Here is a 21,950-nt window from a genome sequence, read left to right as displayed (position 1 = left end):
CATAATTGCTTGACGAGTTGGTAAGATAAAAGATATTGTACAAATTAATGATTTTATTACGAATTTAAATATTATTATACATTACCAACTACTAATAACTGCCGACTTCAGTTGACACCCTCTTCTGAATGAGTGATGTTAACTGATTGATAGTTCCAAGTCATTTGCATTAAATTCTAAATGACCATCACCGGTCCGCCATGAAGTTTCTCATTACCATCACTGCTTGCATTAAACTGCCTCCGTGGCCGAATGTTAATCTGCCACGCAGAGGTCCCGGGTTGATTCTCGGGCCGGGAGAAATATTTGTATGCCCTACATTTACATCTCTGGTGAGTTTGGGTGTAATTTGTGGTGTTCTATGTGTATGTCCATGGCACCTGCGACACAGGGTTTCCCTAGTGCTGTGAGTGTGTACGTTATTTTATTTACGTTATTTATTTACCGTCATCATCAAATCGTTGACGACCCGTCCGAGCATGTGTCTTCTAACGGCTCAACTTCAACGGCAACTTCAAACGGCTCCGTTCGTGGCAGTGCGTCCACTGTATCCGCAGCAATCGTATTGCCGATGCCACTTTTCTCCATGATCAGCAACAACGCAGGCACCGAACGCAAAATAGCAAATGACGACGGCGCGGCGCGTCGGCAGGCGCGCGGGGTTTGTCCACTAATATGCAATCCGTATGACGTCGTCGGCACGCATCGAAAAAGTTATCTTCTTAGCAACTGCGTCGGCATTACCGACAGGCCGGTGCGTGCGGTCCGTGCGATGCGGATCAGTGGACGCAGTTGTATGAACTTCTATACAAAGAATACTAAAATCCGTATAATGCTATCCGTCCGATGCGTGTGCTGCGGATCTGTGGACGCCTACCTTTAGGGGACAACCAGACACGCTCCGCCAATGCGGTTGAGCGAATTTTCACCGATGTGCAGGTTTTACGATGTACTCATTCAGTGTTAAAATAAAGGATCCAGGGAAGGGATGGATCTAGTTGCAGTTCCCACTCAGAGCTTCAATCACAAAGACCTGAGCGGCACTGCCAAGTAAATTTGACAAGTCCCATGTACCTATAGTTTCACCAGCACTTTCACCCTTCAAAACAGGATCACGGTAAAGCTCATATTACTGTTTAGCGACAGAAATTGGTATGCGATAGTTCTCCCTGAACGAACTCTTTCGCAAGGGGTGCTACTGCCACAAAACATACACTACTATACAAATATAAATACCTTACTATACAAATTCTAATAAAGTTTTATATTCCAGGCTTAGTATCGAGAGTGTATAATTGGATATCGAAATCTACATGGTTCGGAGGGAGCTGGTTCAGAGAGACCATACCAAAACCAGTGAAAACCACGACCACTGAAGCTCCGGAGCCAGTCACAGTGACTACGAGCTGGTTTCAGTCATTGTTAGAGTCGGAAGAAAATGATGATGGTGCCTACATGGTCGATGATGCCAGTAAGTATGCCATTCATGTACAGCGTGTTGAGAATTCTGCAGACTACCAATTGGGTAACTTTCAGGTTAGTTTTTTCTACCTAATTTCGGTGCCAATTTTTATTATTTAAGTGTTCGAGTTTTATGAAATATTAAATAACATTTCATGACACTACACTCGAATATTAAATAATATTACAAAAACTATAGATAACTGACCTGCTAATTACCTAATTAATTCTAGATCTAGAATTTTTTGTATCTTTGTGTAAAATTTTGCCATTGCGTACTTATTATTTAGTATGAAGACAATGTCAAGTGTTAGGGCAATACCGTATATTTTTATACCGATTTCGGATCCCAATGTATCTATTGCACAACAACAAGTTACAATGCATTACGGCTAATAATGGAAAATTTAACAGGTTTAAGCGGCTTGAACTAGGCGCAAGTGTCAATGTGTAAAGAATGAAAGTGTGTAAATGTAGTGATTTTACACATTTGTCCAAATTGCAGTTTAGTGGAGTAATGTGCGTTCACTCATACACTCTAAGAGCTCCATTATCCATAACGAAAACGGCCTCACGACATCAATTGCTTATTTATTATACTGAAAAAAAAAGAATCCGATATCTTAACTTTCATACAGGTGAGTAATGATCTGCACATAACGATTATCTGATGATAGATAATCTATCATTAGATAATCGTAATATTCTATCGTCAGATAATCATTAAAAGCAGAGCATTAATCCTCTGTATAGACATGAAGGTCACACTTTCATTTTCACGTTCTTGTGGATCTTAATTGATTATTTCTGTTTGAGCTGTTAATGAGACGGGTAATATATTTTTATACTTTCTAATATCTGGAGAGAAAATTTTGATAAATTTTTCGATTCATTAACATTCGATATGATTAATGTTTGAAGGAAGAAACCAGTGAACTAACTTTCTTGCAATTTAAAAAGGTATTTGCACACCCTTTAAAAATGTACAACAAAAATCATTCTAAAATTTACTTTTTATGTACATACTTTGCAATTTGCATGGACATTAACAAGATTTATTTTATCTCAGCACTCTAAGGAAATTTATGTTTTACAAACGCCATCTTTCATCTGTTACTAACATTTAATTACGAAATCTTAGCCTTGGTATAAATAAAGCCATATGTGATCATCACAAGTTCTTTTAATACTTGAAAGTCATAAAAATAATACGAATTATATGAAACAAATTATGTATATCGTCGTTGTACTGCGAAAACCAATTATCTGGAATTTTCACAGAAAATGACTTAATATTGGATAACGCGATAAAATTGCTTATATTAAATGCAAACATTTTCAAATTTAGGTAAAACATGAAATGTGGAGAGTTATCTGTTAAAAATTAACATGGGGTGATGATGATAATGATGATGCATGAGAAATAGTCGTCGTTGAAATTTCAATTGCATTTATTACAAAGTCGATATTTTGTGAAATAATTGTTTTTTCCAGTATAACGGCGATATGTGAAATTTTATAACTCTTCGAGCTGTTACACACGGAGACTTTTAGCAGCACTCTTTAAATAAAAAGATTATCGACTAATTTCGTTCGTAAAATCTTTCTCTTTTCAAAAATTTTCACTTTGAAGATGTGGCAGTATTACACCATGATCACACCAATGGCGCGAAATATTTATTGGACATAGTAAAAAAATATTATTCTCTAGGTTTTCCACGTAACTACACACAACAACACACAATCGCTTAACACACACAATCACTTGCGTACTCATACACAGACCTTCACAGATAACTACCTACACATATGCTTAGAAATCAAGTTGTTTTCCATTTTTGGATCCCGCGATACAAGCCTAGAGATCAGTGCCAGGTCCGCTGGTAATTGTGAGTCATAACACTTTTTATTATGAAGGAATAAATTTAAGCCACCTGTCATACATTGGGCAGATTTAAATTAAAATCTGAACTGTCTTAACGTAATCAGTATTTCGATTTCGACAATGTGTAACCTAATTTATGATTTTACTATAATATAATATCTTCTTTTTGAAAAAAATGTTCTTTACTGTTTAATTTCATGAATGATTCAAAAGGCGTTTTGGAGCTGTGAATATCATTGTTAATAAATATTTAATTTCAACTACGTATGCTACTTACTACGCAGGGTGCTTTTCGAAATTGCTGTCATTGAATTAGTCGTTACAACGCAAAACTGATTCTAAAAAATCACATTTTGATTTGTCTAATTGATTTGTGTCACCTACTTAAAATTACAATACAAATTTATTTCTAGAAAGTATTGGGTAATATACAGTTTTCTACAAAACCATCCCTTATAACAGACACTTCATGTTTCGTCACATTTTATTCTTGTATATGTGTTTAATTAAAGTTTCCTGTACTAATTTTTAATCTGATTTAAATTTAAGAAAAAAAAACTACAAAGAAGCCATTGAAAAAGAACTACAATGGTTATCAGTTGCTGAGAGCATACCCAGATGTACAATGGAAAGTTCATGAGATGCTGGACCTCCAGGAAGAAGGTCAAGGTTCGGGGTTGATGTGGTGGACACCACCTTCACTCAATAGTTCGACTGATATTCTTGTACCTCCCGACCTTTTGGCTGACGTTAAGGACTTTTTAAAGTCCTCCAAGATAGATTTTGATGTTGTTATATGGGATTTACAGGTAAGTGAAATTTCAATGTAGAAATTTGTTTTGAATTTCATTAAAGAAAGCACAAAGTTTTATGCCAAAGGTCAGACAATCATATTCATCTATTTTTTGTGAAAATACTCCACTAGTTTGTTATTATTATTGATACAAAGATGGAAAAAACACAAAGAAAAAATCATTGATCCGATTTCTTCTTTAATATTCAAAATTCTGTCCCACTATTCCTTTTCGAAGCGAAATCCTCTAAGCGCTTGTTTCTACCTTTGTATTAGGTTTAAACCAAAGTCAAAGTCATAGTGAAAGTAATCTTTGTTTTATACGTCAGCAAATTACAGTTGAAATCATCATACTCTAAGATCATACTATGTAAACTGTTCTGCTCATTCGTAAGGCAGATTCCCCTGAGAAGAATGAGGAAGAAACTGTAGGGGTTGCTCTTTGTAAATTAAATATACATTTAAATTCATTTATCATTACAATATTTAATATCACACCAACCGTACCAGTAAATCAAACTTTTGAAAATACAAGTGTCTCAATTATTTAATTCTTAATGATTTGAATATTCTTGTCATATTTGCGAAAGCAAAAATTTTTTTTCAACTGGAATTATTTTGCAAATTTTAAATAACATATCAAAATTATCCGTTCCTTGTAATTTTTAGGGTTATTTTCGATACGATCATAGTATTTATTTTTTGTCATATTTTGTTAATTTTGTAAACAGCCATATTTATTTACTAATATTATGCTCCTCAAATTATCTAAAAAAAATAAAGAAACCAAAAACAAAATTCGAATAAAAACATAAATACGAATTTCGTGAAAAAAAAAGAAACACAAAACAAAAAATAGAACAGGGGCCTTACCATGAACTCTTATTACAGTTCAGTATAGGTTCGTAATGACAAAAAAGCGGGATGGTGATATACACTACATGTAGCGCTGTCTCACAACGTTCATTTTAGGTCCCAAACCGAATCGTAATAAGAGTTCATGATCAAAAAATTAAGTTTTATTAAGCGTAGCGTTCATTGGAGGTATCGTTTTGTCGTATTTCAATTTTGTCATTTTCCAACAGAAAGCAATAACGTATGAAAATCCAAGACTATCAAAGAAGCAGCGACTCGAATTAGAGCAAATTCGCGGTCATCCACTGACGTGGCGACGGTATCACCGGTACGCGGATATCCTTCGCTATCTGGAATACTTGCAGCATTCTCATGCTGATATTGTAGAGCTTATACCGTTGGGACGATCGTCTGAGGGCCTGCCCTTGGTTGCTGTTAAGGTATTAATCTTATTTTGTTTACAGCTTATTATAGTTCATAATAGCCTTTCGAAAAAAAGAAGGAACTAAGTAATTACCAATTGGTAGTACGCTGGCAAAGAAGCATTCAAACTATTTTTAAGTATTTTTGGTCAAATCGTCAATAGCTTAAAGACATTCCCCAATGTAAATGTGCAAAAGGTTTTACACATGTTTTTAACAAGCCATAATGTTCTATTACGCAGAAATAAAATAATACACCTCTGTTATCTTCAATATCCATAATATCATAATAATCAGTAAAATAAAGCTTCTAAACCAAGAATGAGAAACCAATGTACACTCAACAGCACGTCAAGCTACACATTGACGTATCTTGTTCCGTTGCACTGGAGGCGATTTTCGAACAAAAATGTGTAGTCTGATGTGCTGTTGTCCGTACATAAACAAGTAGGTATGGCCTCAGTTTTGCATGAAAAACTTACTTTTCATCACATTTGCTCGTATATAGTGTTATGACATGCAGGCAAAGTCTAAATTATGCCCACGGGCTTTTTCATTACATTATCGCCCTACGGATTTTTTACGTTAAGGTTAAGCAAAAAGTTTTATGCTCGATAAATCTGAACATGTATTTCGCATAAATTTAAAGTTTAAAAAACGGAACATTTGCTATTTAAGTAACTACATTTGAATAAATTTATTTTTATGAATTCAAATCCTGCAATATTTTTAATATTTGGAAACTATTTTTTTTTATATCTAATACATTGTGGTTTCTTGCGTCTGTGCCTTTTATTACATTTTAGTTCGAATTGTACTCGTAATGGCAATCTGTTTAAAAAAAACAAAAGCCCGCCATTTGAAAATGTGTAAATGTTGTGTCGTGAAGCGATATTTATGCGTAAAAAAAATAAATTATCGTTGTATCTATTTCCTCACAAATGTCATAAAAAACATTGTATGTAGCACGGGCGGTAAAAATTACAAACCTCCAGTCATTAAAGCCCTCAGCCCTCGACTTCAGGCTTCTAATAAACTCATTCATGATTTTTTTATTTACCGCCAACACAATGTACTATTTCTAAATACCCTAATAATAGAACATATAGCGCTGAATTTGGATGCGGAATTTTCATTATAATGTTAGTATACTGGGCATTTACGTGATCATGAATCATAGAAATACTATTCTCTGGGTCTGAATCACTACATAATATATACGTTTTGTACACGGGACCTAAAGATGGTGTGTTTACATACACGTTTATTTGGTGGGGTCGTCGATATAGGAAATTCCAGTTGTATAATGTAAATATATTAAGACAACACCACATTTCTGTTGCACTGATTCCAAAGTAAGTAAATAAGGCACTTGTGTTATGGAAATCGGAAATAAACACTCAGACCCGAAACAATATATAAAAGTTAGTTTCTGCATAGACCCGGTCGGGAATCGAACCCGGGACTCTGAGATGAAGACGACACCATGAAAACCGTTGTGCAAGTCACGGACCAAGCAAGCTTTTGACCATGGAGGTCGTTAGTAACTACAACCATAACGGATTGGTAGTTGTTAGTGTGTATTTCAGTCCTTTGGAGTCGAAACTCTTGGCTGTGGGGTCCCGTTGCTCTTCATCTGTACAAAATTTTATTCAAAAAATTAATAGACGTCTAGGAAACCTAAGGGCCGGTAGCTACCTCGCCCAACGTATTAGCATAGCAATACAAAGGGAAAACGCTGTCAGCATTTTGGGCACCATGGCGCGTGGACCCAATTTATTGATATTATTTAATTCTAAGTTTTAGTTTCTAGTATTTAAGCTTTCATTGTACCAATGTATTTTAACTTATCGTCTAATTAAAAGTTCCACCTCGTTGTTAGTAGGAAATTGATATTATCTATTTAACTTCTAGATATCATTACCCATAAACGAAACGCAGGCAAAGGAGAATGAAAAAGATAATAAGAAGAAGTGGAAGTTGCGCTCGCATATGAAACCCGCGGTTTGGCTGGATGGTGGAGTACATGCACGGGAATGGATCGCGCCGGCCGTGGCCACCTGGATGATACACGCACTCGTTGAAGGCGAAAAGGGATTAGGTATGTTTTTTATGATACCAAGTCACAGATTACTTAATAGTTACTACGTAACAAATACATTACTCTCACGCAAAATCGAAAATACCTACGCTATAATAGCCTACTAAATCTGACTAGTGACACTAGGCACTTACTACGAGGAAAAGGGAACCTAAGTACCCGCTCAGAGAGGTGAAAATAACGTTACACGCCGTGTGCAGTCATGCGAAACCGAATGCTCATAAATTAAAGACTTGTAGGAGCGCTTGTGCCGACGTCGGTACACTCAGCAGTAGGCACTGATCGGTTAACCTTAAGCAAGTGACGAAGCCCTAATTGAGGTGAAGAACAAGTCGTGCGCCTTGTGGTAAGCGACACGCCTGTCCATAGCAGTTGCAGAGTTTTAAATCGCAAAGATCTGCCACCAAACAGTAATATGAGTATTACTGCAATCCGGTTTTGAAGGGTAAGGGTATTGGTGAAATTACACGCTCATTAGACTTGTCTCAGACTTTGTGTCAGAGTGACTTGAGTTATGGACAGGCGGGTAGCTTACCATAATTTGTTCGTCTCGTAACTTGATATTATAAAAAATAATCTTAGTACAAAGTACTAAAAAAACCGACCTCAAAAGTCCTTCATCGCCTAGTTTGCCACCTTTAGCGGTGGAATGTTTTCCTCAATTTTAATGGGACCATTTCTAAGGTACCCATTTTCCAATCTGATTGAGAACCTCCTCCTTTCTTTGAAGTCATTAAAAAATAAAAAGGTCAACCACATCTACGTAGTAAGTAAAATAGCTATCACTTTCTTATAACTAGGTTCGGAGTACGAGGTGCTCAAGCAGGCTGACTTCTACATCCTGCCTGTACTCAATCCGGACGGGTACGAGCACTCGCACACGCACGACCGCCTCTGGATGAAAACCCGATCGAGACTCAGCGATCGCGCCGATGATTATTATGTTGGATGGTGAGTCTTTTAAATTATACAAATACACTGTATTACCCATGTTGTTGACCGCGGAATCGAAGCGAAACGTAATTGAACATAGCATAATAAACTTTAACTAGATAGGATATGGTATCTACGAGAATTCCCGAAATTGAGGCACGAAGACGCGCGACACATTTTTTGGCTAGTGTTTTTTTTGGAACTAGAAAACCTGTTAATAAAGAAACAGTAATCGCAAACCTTTTTCTTCAGACAAGAAATTGCGGTAAAGGAAAAAAACATCGTGATAATTGATGGCAAATGACACCTATTTATAAACAACACATCGACTGTGAACTGGCAACCGGTACTATCATAATTTTGACAACTTTACAGGTAAAGAAATAATCACCTATATAGCATCTGGTTTATTAAATAAAAATATGTAGTGTACATACATGTATAATAAAAGTATTTAAAAGCTACGTATTTTTATTTAATAAATCAGATTTTGCTCTTCATTCTGTACAGTTGTTAAAATTGAGATAGTACCGATTGCCGGTTCACAGGCGATATTAAGTTATTATTTTATAAATACTTTCCATTTAACATTTAGAGCTTATGTTTCTCTAAGTTTTTTATATTGCAAGTCTTTGAAATAGATTAAGTATGTAAAGATAAAAAATGGTGCTTGATAAAAGACCCAACATATTTAGTTCCGTCTAATGCCAAAACAACGAAGTATAGGTACTTTGTACGTTACACAATTGAAATAAAGTTAATTGCGTTTCGTGTATAAGTGCATCATCAAATCCATCTGAACTTATGGAATAGAGCTCTCGGGATCAGCTACCAACTGAAATCTCGAGATAATGCAGAGATTTTAGAACATAATACTGAGAACTATTTCTTGTGCACCATGTTTTTTTATAAGGAGTACTGAGATACATGAATATTTGAATATACAAACTATCAAAGAAGAAATAAAGAACTATAGTAAAAATTATGAAGCCCGCCTCCTTATCCATAAGAACGAATTGGTAAGAAACTTGTTGCATTCACAAAACCCAACGCGGTTGAAACGACGGCTCACCTTGAACCGGGGCAACTAATGTGAACACCACTACAAACTATCACAGGGCATGATGTTCTCCCTCCATCGCCGACGCAGAAGCCGACGGCAGATTGAAAAGGGACGAAAACTTCCCCGGCAATGTAAATTTAACTTTGGAAGCACAATTGGTTGACGTGTTGTATCATGAGAACTTTTGGTCTTCTATAGCTCATAAATTTAAATTATATTTTAAATTATATTGTACGACGACCTCCGTGGTAGAGTGGCTCGCATACCAGTTTTATGGTCGCAATCTCTGAGGTCCCGAGTTTGATCCCCAGCCTAATTTGTCTTTATTGTCTCCGGAGTGTTTGAGATACCGTCGTTGTTTCCGATTTCTATAAAACAAGTGCTTTGGTTACTTATTTTGACATCCGAGCTATGTATGTGATGTTGTCTAATATTTATTTAATATATTTATATGTTGTTATTGATATGATGTATCGTGATGGAACGAACGCGCCTGATGGTTAGCGCACATCATTCACAAACATTTATGGGGTACTGCCACTGTCTGCCACAGTACCCATGAGACATAAAGTTGACAAATCCCACGAGCCTATAATTTCACCAGCACTTCCTACAAAACCGGAACGCAGTAATTGCTCAATTGTTTGGCGATGGAAATAGATAAGGCGGTACTAGTTCCCTAGACGAAGTTTTTTTAGTTAAATGTACCATATAAAATATATGTTGCATTGTGGGGTTGGAGCTAAAGAGAGCGAGTAAACTTTATAATAAATCATTCTCTTGGCAATTTCCATATCCTTCTCAACTTTATAACCAATGTTAAAACAACGACAAAATTTTACGAAAAAATTTTACGGGCACACAAAACATTTCATGCTTCACTAAAGAAAATTTACAAATGTCCATTGACCTCCTTAGAAGTAGGTACCTGTCATACCTTACGGAATTCAAAGAAAGTATGTCTTTACCAGATTCTTATCTCACTCGGTAAATGTTCAAATAGCGTCTGGTTTCCTGTGAAAGCGACATCTCTAAATTATATATTACAAAAGTTTTTCCCCAAAAAGATAATTAGAAAACGAGACCGTACTGTTTTTCTTCGTTTTTACGGTTGGCGACAATAACTATCAAGATACTTAAGAATCTTAAACATCTACAATGAGGTTGTAAAATCATTTGCAACAATAAAATTTCTCATACAAAGACATTAGTATCATTAGAATTCAAATGGTAATTTTTTTATTTATTTCATTAGGTTCATAATCAATTTTAGAAGATTTCTCATGAGAAAATAGACAAGTACTGACAAAGTGTGAGGTAAAAGCTGAAGTTAGAAAGTTGAAATAATCACATTTACGCAATAATAATTGTTTCTTCGTGATAAGTCATAAATATTACATACATTTTAAACAGCTAGACAGTGAAAATATGAGTTAATTAGCGAGTAACTAAGTTCACAATTTACTGAATCTGTAGAATTTTACTCTGGCGTTGAAACTTGTTTTATTTTATTTGAATATAATAAACTTTACTTCACAGCGTTGCCTTTTTTCTCGTAAATTAGAGGTAAAAAATTTACTTAAAAAGCACGGATGTAGTAGTAGCAATGACACGAATATTAATTTTGTTCCGTCTGTTAAAGTCATTTATTTATGATTATAATGTCTTAAAATTAATGTTATAAGCATTGACTTACAAATAAATGGACGACGGGTCTAATACAAAAACCACGAAAAAAATGTCCCAAGTCAACCTATGTAAACGTAGTGACATGTAAAGGAATATGAAAAAGCTAAAACGTTGAATTTAAATTGTAATGTCATCGCAGTACTGTCTAATTTTGCTTGCTTCGCTGTCAGTCGAACAAACGAAGACTAAAGCGTGAATGACGCTCTGTATACGATTTTAACGCCTATAAGTTCGGACACTTTTTAGCACGGACCCGACGTCCATATAATTGTAAGTCAATGGTTATAAGAGATATATAACTTGGTCATATACTTTTTTGCAATAATAGAATCCCACTACCTTAAATAGCTTTGCTTAATTCCGCATAACAGTGAAAGTGTTCTATCAATCACTCTGGAAAAAATATATAGTAAAGAAAAGAAAAAAAAAACACAAACTTACCTTGAAATTTTACAAGAAAACCATTGTTTTCAATAGGTACTTTACATATACCAATGATTTCTTTTTATGTCAACTGAACTAATTAGAACACTTACTCGTATATATATATATATATATACCATATATATTTTTCAAATGGCTTTAATTTCGTTTGTAAAAAGATAAATTTTGAAATAAAACCAGTGTCCCTAACCGGACTATTCCAGTGACCCAAGCAAAATGAACCATATTAGTACGGGAAAAAGTTGAAATCGAACTGAGTTAATATTGAGTCTAATAATATTGTAAATCCGGAAAAATAGTTTCATTTCCTATGTGTAACAATCGCGAAAACCTAAGAACTCGAAATATTATAGTTAATGTTATAAGATGATGATAGAAGAGTCTGAAACATATAGTAATAATAATAACTCTTTTATGTCGAACCACTTCGTATGCTATGTTATGAAAAACTTGTTAGTATAGTAAAATTAAGCAAAAGAAAACAATATTGATTTTATTTAATACCTTGGTGTTTTACTAACAAGATTTTTTTGTGAAATAACTCCACTAATTTGTTATAATTATTAATACAAAAATCGAAGTACATTATTTCGTTTTGTCGAACTCAAAGAAAAATTCCTTCTATCTGACAGTGTGTGTTCTTCTACGTTTGCTGATATATGATAATTGATAAGAATGATGGTAGTCTATGATATTTGATCGTGTTAGTAATAATATCACATGGTGATGGAAGGAGGTAATTGTAACACGTAACGTGTACGTAATGAAAATTACTTAAATTTATTGTAAAAGAATGTTTACGACCTAAATTAATAACAGACACATACAATTTACTCGTTCAGACATAATCCTGTCAGTGAATCCTGTCAGATAGAAGGAATTTTTCTGTGTTATATCAAAAGAAAACAAAATATCTTACAACTTGCGCTAGTTGATTTCCTCTATAAAAATAATGTAAAAAAAGGACAATCAAATCTGTCTACAATAACATTCAGAATACCAGTGGTTTAAATTTAAATTGAAAGCTACATATATTTAAATAAGATTACATTTAAGTATGTGCATATTTCACTTCATAATACTTTGTACAATTATATACACACAGACAAATTATCTTTCTCTCTCTCTCACGCACACACACACACAAGCAAATACGCACGGACGCTCGCACACCCGCGCACATGCACGCACGAACGCACGTACACACACCGACCATGTTTTTGGGGAAGATCAGAAGCATTAATACTGCCAGCATCTTGAGCACCTTGCCTTGCGTTCGTTATATTATGCGCACAGGATGTTAGTCTTTATTTTTATTAAAAGTACTACAGCTAAGTTACCGGCTAAAACTTATTATAACATACCTCAAAAGTTTGTGGAATTTTACGTCATTTGCCGGATTTACACCGGATTCATCCCCTAATTTACCAACCTTCTATTCTATTTCCTTAATGGCGGCCACTAGGCTTGGGCCAGTGTCAGTTTCGATTCAATAACGTCAACGTTTCGGTAGCATCACGGTATTTATTTTTAGATGAATCTCTTCGACGGAATGCTGTTGTGGAGATCTTACCTGGGGTAAAAAACAATCATGGACAAACAACGGACTAAAGCATTGTATTATTAGAGAGTATAGAATTAGAGGTGGGATATTTGAAAAGGTTGTAAACTGCCAATGTGCAGCAATAAAATAGATTACTCGGTCCACATGAATTTATTGTACAGGGTAAAAGGTGAAAGATAGACTGTAATAAAAAAAATTGTAAAAAATATAGATACAATATCAAAAACACTCCCTCATCATCATCAATATCTAAAACACTCTTAAATGCTACAACAGGTGTGAATATTACAAGATTATAATGGCATAAAATAGGCACATGATTTAAAATGGAAATTGGTAAAAACAGATTAAAATTTGTGATGAAGACGAGCAAAGTGCTCGCTTCAAACATTACGTAGAGAGTGACGACGGAACGAAACAAAACGAGAATGACGAGGCAAAGAAATTAAAAAACAACTCAACATTTGAAAATAAGTGGCCAGGAAACAGAGAAAAGGTGATAAAAAGGTGGGATGACAATGGAGGAGGTCGCATCGTCACATATTTTCATCAAATTTGACCACTACTGAGGTACCTTTTTCAACAAAAAACAATCATCGAAATCGGTTTACAAATGTCGGATTGATCGCGTAACATTCAAACAAAAATAATACAGTCGAATTGAGAACTTCCTCCTGTTTTGAAGTCAGTTTAGTTATTTTTTATACAAGTGCGGAAAGTTAGTCATTATTCACGAGTCTCGAGTCTTCTTGACCCGAGCCAGAGGCGAGATGAAACGACGTTTTTTAGTACATTTGCGAAAAAACACTCATTTTATTTCTTTGTCTGATAAAAATTCAGAGTACAATGGCAACTGTTGCCAGTATTCAACCATATTAAAATTACTATTTAGTTGCGGCGCGCAACGGTCTCGCGTAATACTTACCTCCCGTCATTGTTAATACTCAATCAGCCATCTTTATGGAAAAATCCAACTTTCGGCACGATTTGTAGTACGAAAAATGCCACATTTTGAGCAACTGTATTAAAAACTATTTTTTATCTATTTAGATAACATTTACTAGCACGCGACTAAAGTAAAGAAGCTCGTTTTATTCTTTGTCTTTACTAGTGTCTTAGTGCTAAGAAAATTTCTAGGTTAGGTCATAGCGTTCACCCGATATGGGCTTGTACAAGCAATCATGCGACGGCATGAGCCGGAGGGATCAAGCTTTTCCGGTTTCTCACGGTACCGTATAACAGATAAGTCTTTGCCCGCGAATTCGTATGCATAGCTAACGAAAATCGTATTCTGTGTAGAAGCAAATATAAGTAACTGATAAATATAACTCTGGGCTATAAAATTAACGTTGAACTTTTTTGTTGACATCAATATTCGAGTTGTCAATAACAAACATCTTTAAAATTTTGCAACATAGCGTGAAATTTAACAAGTTTTAATAAGTGTGAAATTTACACGCCTGTTTGCCGTTAATATTGGCTACCTACAATTTGTTTAACAGCAATGTTACTCGTTAAAACAAAAACTAACATAAAAATCGTACGAAAAGCATATGTTCTGGGATGTCTGAAAGTCCTATTACACGGGCTTTTATAAACACCATCATTATAGTTTTCCACTTTTATTAGACCCTTCATCACCCGGATTCTCGTACACAGGTTTCCATGGAATTGGGGTCGTACGGAATGCGTGGGTGTGGACGCTGATCGCAACTGGGACTACCACTGGGCGGAAGAGGATGCCTCACGAGATCCTTGTGCTGATAATTACGCAGGACCGCATCCCTTCAGCGAGCCGGAGACTAGAGCTGTTTCCGAGTTTTTGGCCGAACACCGAGGACAGATCAAGGTACGTATATACATGTAAAACGTAAATCTACGTACATACTTTCACATTAATGTTTGACAGTGTAATTATATTTCTTCTTTTGCATTACAATGTTGGCTCGTCTTAGAGAGAGTTGTAGCCAATTATAGTCACTTTTGTGTTATCATAAATAAACGAAACTAGCTAAAATTAGTGAGTACAGTCAATAACACTGACAAATCAAATAGTTCTTTATTAATAATACAACTTATGCGTCAAGTATGGATTTGCGGATGCAGCAACCAGGACATTGTTACAATGGTAACCACTTGTTAGTTCAATGGCTTACCCAGCCCACCTCTACACCTCCAAGAATTATGTTTTGCCATTATCTTGTACACAAAGAAACGCTGCTACAAAGTCCTAGAATTATCTCTCAGAAGCTTTCTATGACACCTATAATTAGTAGTCCTATTTATAAGTGGAAGCCTTCGTGGATCGCAAAATTTGAAATTACTTAATGAAATAGTACAGTCAGAATAATCACAGATTCATCTACCATCTGTATAGATGCGTAAGCGCCGTAACTATACTAGTAGTAAAAAACGAAAGCAATATAGAGTTGTTAGTTTAGCTGCAAACTGCCACTTAGCTTGTAAATTCTAATATAATTAACTTACAGAATATCTTTTTTCTTATCAACTCATCAAGCAATTATGCTTATTCATACATATGTATATCATTAACTGGGATGCGCTTGCTCAAAGAAAGTCGTGGCTGCATTGATATCTTTTGTTGGCACTTACCTGGTTCTTTTTGGTAGCAGTAGAGCTCCTTGTGAAGGTTTTCGTCCAGGAAAGTACTGCCACCTATTTCTACCGCCAAGTAATAACGTGAGCATTACTGCGTTCCGGTTTTGAAGGTTAAGGGTGCTGGTGAAATTACAGGCACATGGGACTTGTCAACTTAATCGTCTCCTTACTTTCTCAAAATTGTATCTTATAAGAGTGATTATTTTATTTTAAATTTCTTATCAAGGGTGTTAATTTGGATGTATTACTTTAAGAATAGGTAAAAGCTAGTGTGTAAATATGATGTGAAATCACCCTGCAACATTTGTACATACATACAATCCATTTTGTGATTTATTCCCATCTGATCATCTCTATACTTTGCAACTCCCAACGGATCCCCTCTTGACTTAAGAGAAGAAGAAGTTTGGAAATCAAATATTAATTTATTGAGGAATTATTATTTTAATGTTATGATTATCACGTATAATGATATACATTTTCTTGTTGACTATACCACAGTACCTACCAAAAATAAACTTGTAAGTACCAGGATATAGGTGGAAATAAAATATTAATATATATTCTTGATCCACTGCATTGGGAATCCGGTGGGAGTAGAAAATAATTTAAAATAAAACGGATCCCCAGGGGATCGGTTTTAGGGAATCAGATGGGAATAAGTCCATTTTGTGCATTTTAGTAACTTTGTGCTTTAAGATCGAGTTTGAGAAAGTAAGGCGACGTTATGTCTCAAGATGACGGGCGCAGTAGCAGTGTCCCTCAGATCTTTGTGAATAAAGATCTGAGTGGCACTGCAACTGCTATGGACAGGCGTGTCACTTACCATCAGGCGCACAACTTGTTCGTCTCTTGACTTGGTTAATAAATACTACTAACTACTAAATACTTACTAACTCCATATAATAATAGGGGTTAAAGTATGAAATTGCCGATTTGTACTGAAAATCTAAATTGTTTATTTTTTAAATTTTTAACAAATTTATTTAATCAAAATAGTTGCCATTATTATCTATACATTGCTGCCATCTAATGGGAAGGTTATTAATGCCTTTGCGATAGAACTCCGACGATCTAGACTGCACAAACTGTGTGAAAGCATTTTGTACTGCCTCCTGGGAAGAAAACTTCTTGTCACGTAGATAATTGTCCAAATCACGAAAAAAATGGTAGTCCGTTGGAGCAAGGTCTGGTGAATACGGAGGATGACGAATGGTTTCTAACTGCAGTTCCTGAAGGGTCAAAATGGTTTCTCGTGCTGTGTGAGGTCTCGCGTTGTCGTGGAGCAATAATGGTGAAGATCGATTCATGAGTCGGGGCTGTTTTACTGCTAGTTTTGTCAACATGGTTCGGAGTTCGGCACAATAGACATCTGCCGTTATTGCTTGACCAGATCGGAGAAAACTATAGTGAATAACACCATGCTGAGACCACCAAACAGTTACCATTACCTTTTTATTGGTAAGTTTTGCTTTAGGACACTGTTGTGGCATTTGACCTGGGGTCAGCCATTGCATTTTTCTTTTCCGGTTATCATAAAGAATCCACTTTTCATCACATGTTACAATTCGATCCAATATTCCTTCATTTCTGTACCGGTTCAACAAGGCAACACAAGTTTCAACACGCGTTTCTTTCTGCAGATCAGTCAAATCATGAGGCACCCATTTTTCGTATTTTTTTATTTTATTGATTTGACGCAAGTGAGTCAATATTGTGGGTAAGGTAACGTTAAACCATGCCGCTAATTCCTGGGTAGTTTGACTAGGATCGGCTTCCACTATCTCTCTTAATTCATCGTTATTCACCTGTGTGGGCGGTCTTCCTCGTGGCTCGTTCTTTAAGTCGAACTTTCCATCACGAAAGCGTTTAAACCAAAATCGCACGGTGCGTTCATTAGTAGACCCCTCTCCAAACGCAGCATTGATATTGCGGGCTGTTTCTGCCGCGTTAGTTCCGCGTCGGAACTCGTATTCAAAAATCACTCGAATTTTCGCAGTATCCATCTTTCTTGTCTAAATTGAATAACAAAAACAATTGAAAGTCGATATTCAAATGTTTCAAATTTAAAAAAAAAATCACAGAAACCATTTGAAAAAAGTTTCATTCGAAAACCTCAAACCATAAAGATTCTATGAAAATTCAAAGAACCTATTGCAATAAAACGGCAATTTCATACTTTAACCCCTAATACTTACGAAAAAGTTTTTATTACTTATTATTTTATATTGTATTGTATTATATTATATTATATTAGAATTAGTATATTATATCCGTGTTCAACAGTAGGATGTACAAAATTTTAAGTTTATTGACACCCTATATTACCGAACTCACGCACACCACGAAATGTCAACACGAAGGAGTACGAACGCGCACACTACACATAGAAATATTTTTGTACGACGAATGAGCGGTATACAGAAAAACTTAGTTAAGTTTATGTTATACTGGAATGTTTTGTTTTTTAATACTTTTAAATGTAATAAATACAATAAAAAAAAATAAAAAAATATCGAACTATTGTGGCACTTTTTAAGGATCTTGAGTAAACTGAGGGTTATTTTTATTCTCATATAGGTATATACATGAACCCATATATATCCCAATGGGTTGAGGACCTGAGATCGTACAGACCTGTGGGTATAGGTCACGTTATTGTTTTAAAAAGTGATTCGTGGTGCGCACTATAAGTTTCCGGAATGAATAAGAAAAAAATACTATAAATGGTCAGAAATGAATTTATTGTTTCTCAAAATATTTTCCGTTAGCGTTAATGTACTTTTTCATACCAATGAACCAATTTGGAAAACATTTATGCCACTCCTCCGTGACAATCTCTGAAACATATTTTTCATACTCTTCGACAGCCCCTTCAGGTGATGAAAATCGTTGACCGCGTAACTGGTTCTTAATTTTTTTAAATAAATGAAAGTCTGCCTAGGAATTGTAATCGGTACCATAATCAGTTTTAGACGATTCAGCAGTCCATAAAGCCTTGTCATCCTTGTGTTACTGCTTAAAACACGCAATTTATTTAGTCGCTTATTATGAAATGCTTGTTGTTAAGTGTTTTATAGCATTATTTGTGTAGGGGCTGTGTTTTCGTAGGAAGAACAATTAACATTTTGTAAGATGATTGTGCATGGGAAGCATCAGTGGCATGCCAACTTAAAAGCTAAGTTCGTGCGGAATCTGCACCTGCCTTACCTCCGTCCTTTTATGACAAAGTGGATTCATTCCTTGACATATAATGCAGAAGACCAATGGCTCGTTTTTGGACGTGTTGTCACGTTTCTTATTAACTTGTTTTAGTAACTGCAGAGCGCCTTGTGTAAAAGTTCGTCCAGAGAAGTACTGCCACCTTACCTATTTCTGTGGGCTTTATTGCGTTCCGGCAATTAACTTAAGTCTCAGGGTAACGGGCGCAGTGGCAGTGCCACTCAGATCTTTGTGATTTAAAGTTCTGAGTGGCACTGCAACTGCTATGAGCAGCCGTGTCGCTTACCACCAGGCTCACAATTTATTCTTCCCCTCTCTTGGTATCATAAAAAAAGGCTGATGTATTTATTTTTGTCCGGGGTGATGTAGATAAATGTTACATACAGATGCTGGTGTGGGTGCACATACTTTGTTCTACATCCCCTAATCTAAAGTTGAATTTTAATCTACATGGGGCCTAAAAGTGTTGATGGCATATGTGCCTAAAATAGACGGACAAATAATATTAATGTCAGCGACTGTACTACTTTTAAATTATATTCTTAAAAATTTACTCCTTTTGTCTTACGGTATAAAATGGAAAAGCGTGTCTTGTAAACACCTCTATATGTGCGCCGGACCATAAAGTCGTTAACTATTATTATTTTTATAGCAAAAGACTGTATAAGACGCGTGCGCATGTACGTGCAACGTCACTAACAGTGGCTCTAATTAGGCATTTACTGTGCTCACCCGCCGGCAACTTGCAAACGAGTTCTTTGGAATTATTTTCTTTCATACTATTTCTTCTTTAGCGACGACAAGGAAAGCCATCAAGAAACTTATTTCTGTGAATGTACATTTATATAGTGAAACTGTAATATATCATGTAAAGTACATTCGATATACAATCCAAGTACATCTCAATTGAGTTCCATTCAAACATCACACTATTACTCATGATTGTATATCGATATCACAAAGTTTATATTTATGCGAGCTCACGTCTCTAAATAAACGTGGAAAGAAATAAATCAAAGAAATTACGAGACTGTTTTCATGAGTGGTAATTTATCATTCACTCAAAGTCGTAAAGGTAGACCGCACGACGGTAACTGAGAAATTGTGACAGACTACGATATTTGCCCACATCGTCACTTTCAAAGCTTTTTGTATACGAGTAGACTTTCGACGATCCGGCTTTTATTGGACTGTATGTTAAGAAGTTCATCTAAGGAACAAGTATGTATCTACTCCAATATTCTCGTAGCGAGGTTAGCTATTCCCATGTACTACTTTTTGTACCATAGTTAAAACTGGTTTACAGTGGACTTTCAAGTCATACTTTTCTCATTTTGATCACAGATTATGTAGGTACACTTAACTATTAATAACACAAAAGTGCTTAACCTGCAGTTGAAAGCAATTAAGTACGTGTAAATAAAAAATAAATACTTAGTTACGTTTTTATTACAAACAGGTTTATAATTGTTATGTTTTTTCCCACGCAAAAGCGTATATTTAGGTATTTAAGTAAAAAAACGGTCATCTTTAAATTGCGTAGAAGACATTTTTTGTTTCTATAAATAACATTAATTTATTGACAAAATACTTCAAACGTAACACGTATAAGGTCGAGTTCTTAGGTTTTCGTGATTGTTACACGGAAAAATAGTTTCATTTCATTAAATCACGTATTTGTTTTTTTCAAACAAATCGACGTTTCGAGCCCTTTACAGGGGTCATGGTCACGGTTAACTAACCGAAAAACGTTTCGGTTTGTTTGAAAAAACAAATATACGCGATTTAAATCCGCAAAAATAGACAACGAAGATATTATGTAGTCGGGGCCGACGTTCGGGTAGTTTTAACTTTTTAATCTTTCTGACAGCTTCTGCAGTGCTAGCCGACGTGCTGATGTTTTAGAGATTGATGAGGCCCATGTAGTGATGCATGTGGCATTTCATACAAATTCTCGACCTATAAGGAATAAAGGTCGTGCCACTGGGCTCTAGTACAGCTGTCACGATGCTCCACGGACAATGTCGGTGGGAGCTGTATGCCCAAATTGCGAACGGCGCTCAGTCTGCAGAAAACACCACAGTGGCTAGTAACGTTTTTGCCTCAGGGACACCAGCGGTAGCAGTAGAGCTCCTTGTAAAAGAGTTCGTCCAGGGAAGTACTGCCACCTTACCAATTTCTGCCTGGCGGCAGATGTGTAGCTGTGATGTGAGCACTCGCGGAAATGCTTAGAACCGCTTTGTATAGTGCGTCGGCACGGTGTGATATAGAAGTCCGAACGTTGCGGCGACCGCGGTGGCGACTTGACAAATTACTATTTATTTTTCGCCGTTTCTTTAATCTGAATGATAACTGACTTTTTTATAGGAAAACAATCTTTTTTGTGGTAGGTAATGGATGTTATGAGAAAGTTTCATTGCCTTATGAACTTCTGACTTGCTTTCTATTACGTTCTTTCTGTACTTGGACAATTTCAACAAAATGATTCGCATAAACTTTGTGGTGTTTTTGCTTAACTCAAGCGAGAAACGGTAGGATTGAAATTCATTTGTAATCTTTACAACATATAGCGGAATCCAATAATTAAATTACGTAACACGTAACGTATTGTTACAACGATAATTATATTTTTATAAATTACATGTGTGATGACACTTACAAAGTAATATAAATCTGTTTTTTTACTCTTTTTAAATTTGAGAAGATAGTTACATGACATTTCTTCAATTCTTTTTTTTAATCTTTCGTTGGGTAAAATTTCCGAAAAGTTGAGAAAATTGGATAAATATAATTCGAAGGCTCATCTTATGTTCGACGTTTAGATACATATTTTGAAGTTTTATTTAGTGTGAATTATAAAATAAAATTGTATAACTAAAAGCAAGTTAGAGTAAAATGA

The 21,950-nt window shown here is 35.5% G+C and overlaps 1 protein-coding gene across 1 annotated transcript in view; it reads left to right on the top strand.

Annotated features, from left to right (window-relative positions):
- The window catches only part of LOC113237360 (carboxypeptidase A2-like), a 38,597-nt gene that overhangs the window by 10,549 nt on the left and 6,098 nt on the right, over positions 1-21,950 (top strand). Inside the window, exons 2-7 of the mRNA XM_026473785.1 lie at positions 1,274-1,471; positions 3,896-4,155; positions 5,225-5,434; positions 7,331-7,517; positions 8,318-8,468; positions 14,870-15,059. Coding sequence (XP_026329570.1) covers positions 1,274-1,471; positions 3,896-4,155; positions 5,225-5,434; positions 7,331-7,517; positions 8,318-8,468; positions 14,870-15,059 — 1,196 coding nt within the window. The remainder of the gene's footprint in view (positions 1-1,273; positions 1,472-3,895; positions 4,156-5,224; positions 5,435-7,330; positions 7,518-8,317; positions 8,469-14,869; positions 15,060-21,950) is intronic.

Source organism: Hyposmocoma kahamanoa, unplaced genomic scaffold, assembly GCF_003589595.1.
Source record: "Hyposmocoma kahamanoa isolate Upper Pololo Valley unplaced genomic scaffold, ASM358959v1 93, whole genome shotgun sequence".
Classification (NCBI taxonomy): Eukaryota; Metazoa; Arthropoda; class Insecta; order Lepidoptera; family Cosmopterigidae; genus Hyposmocoma; species Hyposmocoma kahamanoa.
Note: the sequence above shows the minus strand (reverse complement) of the source record. Positions and strands in the feature narration are given on the sequence as shown.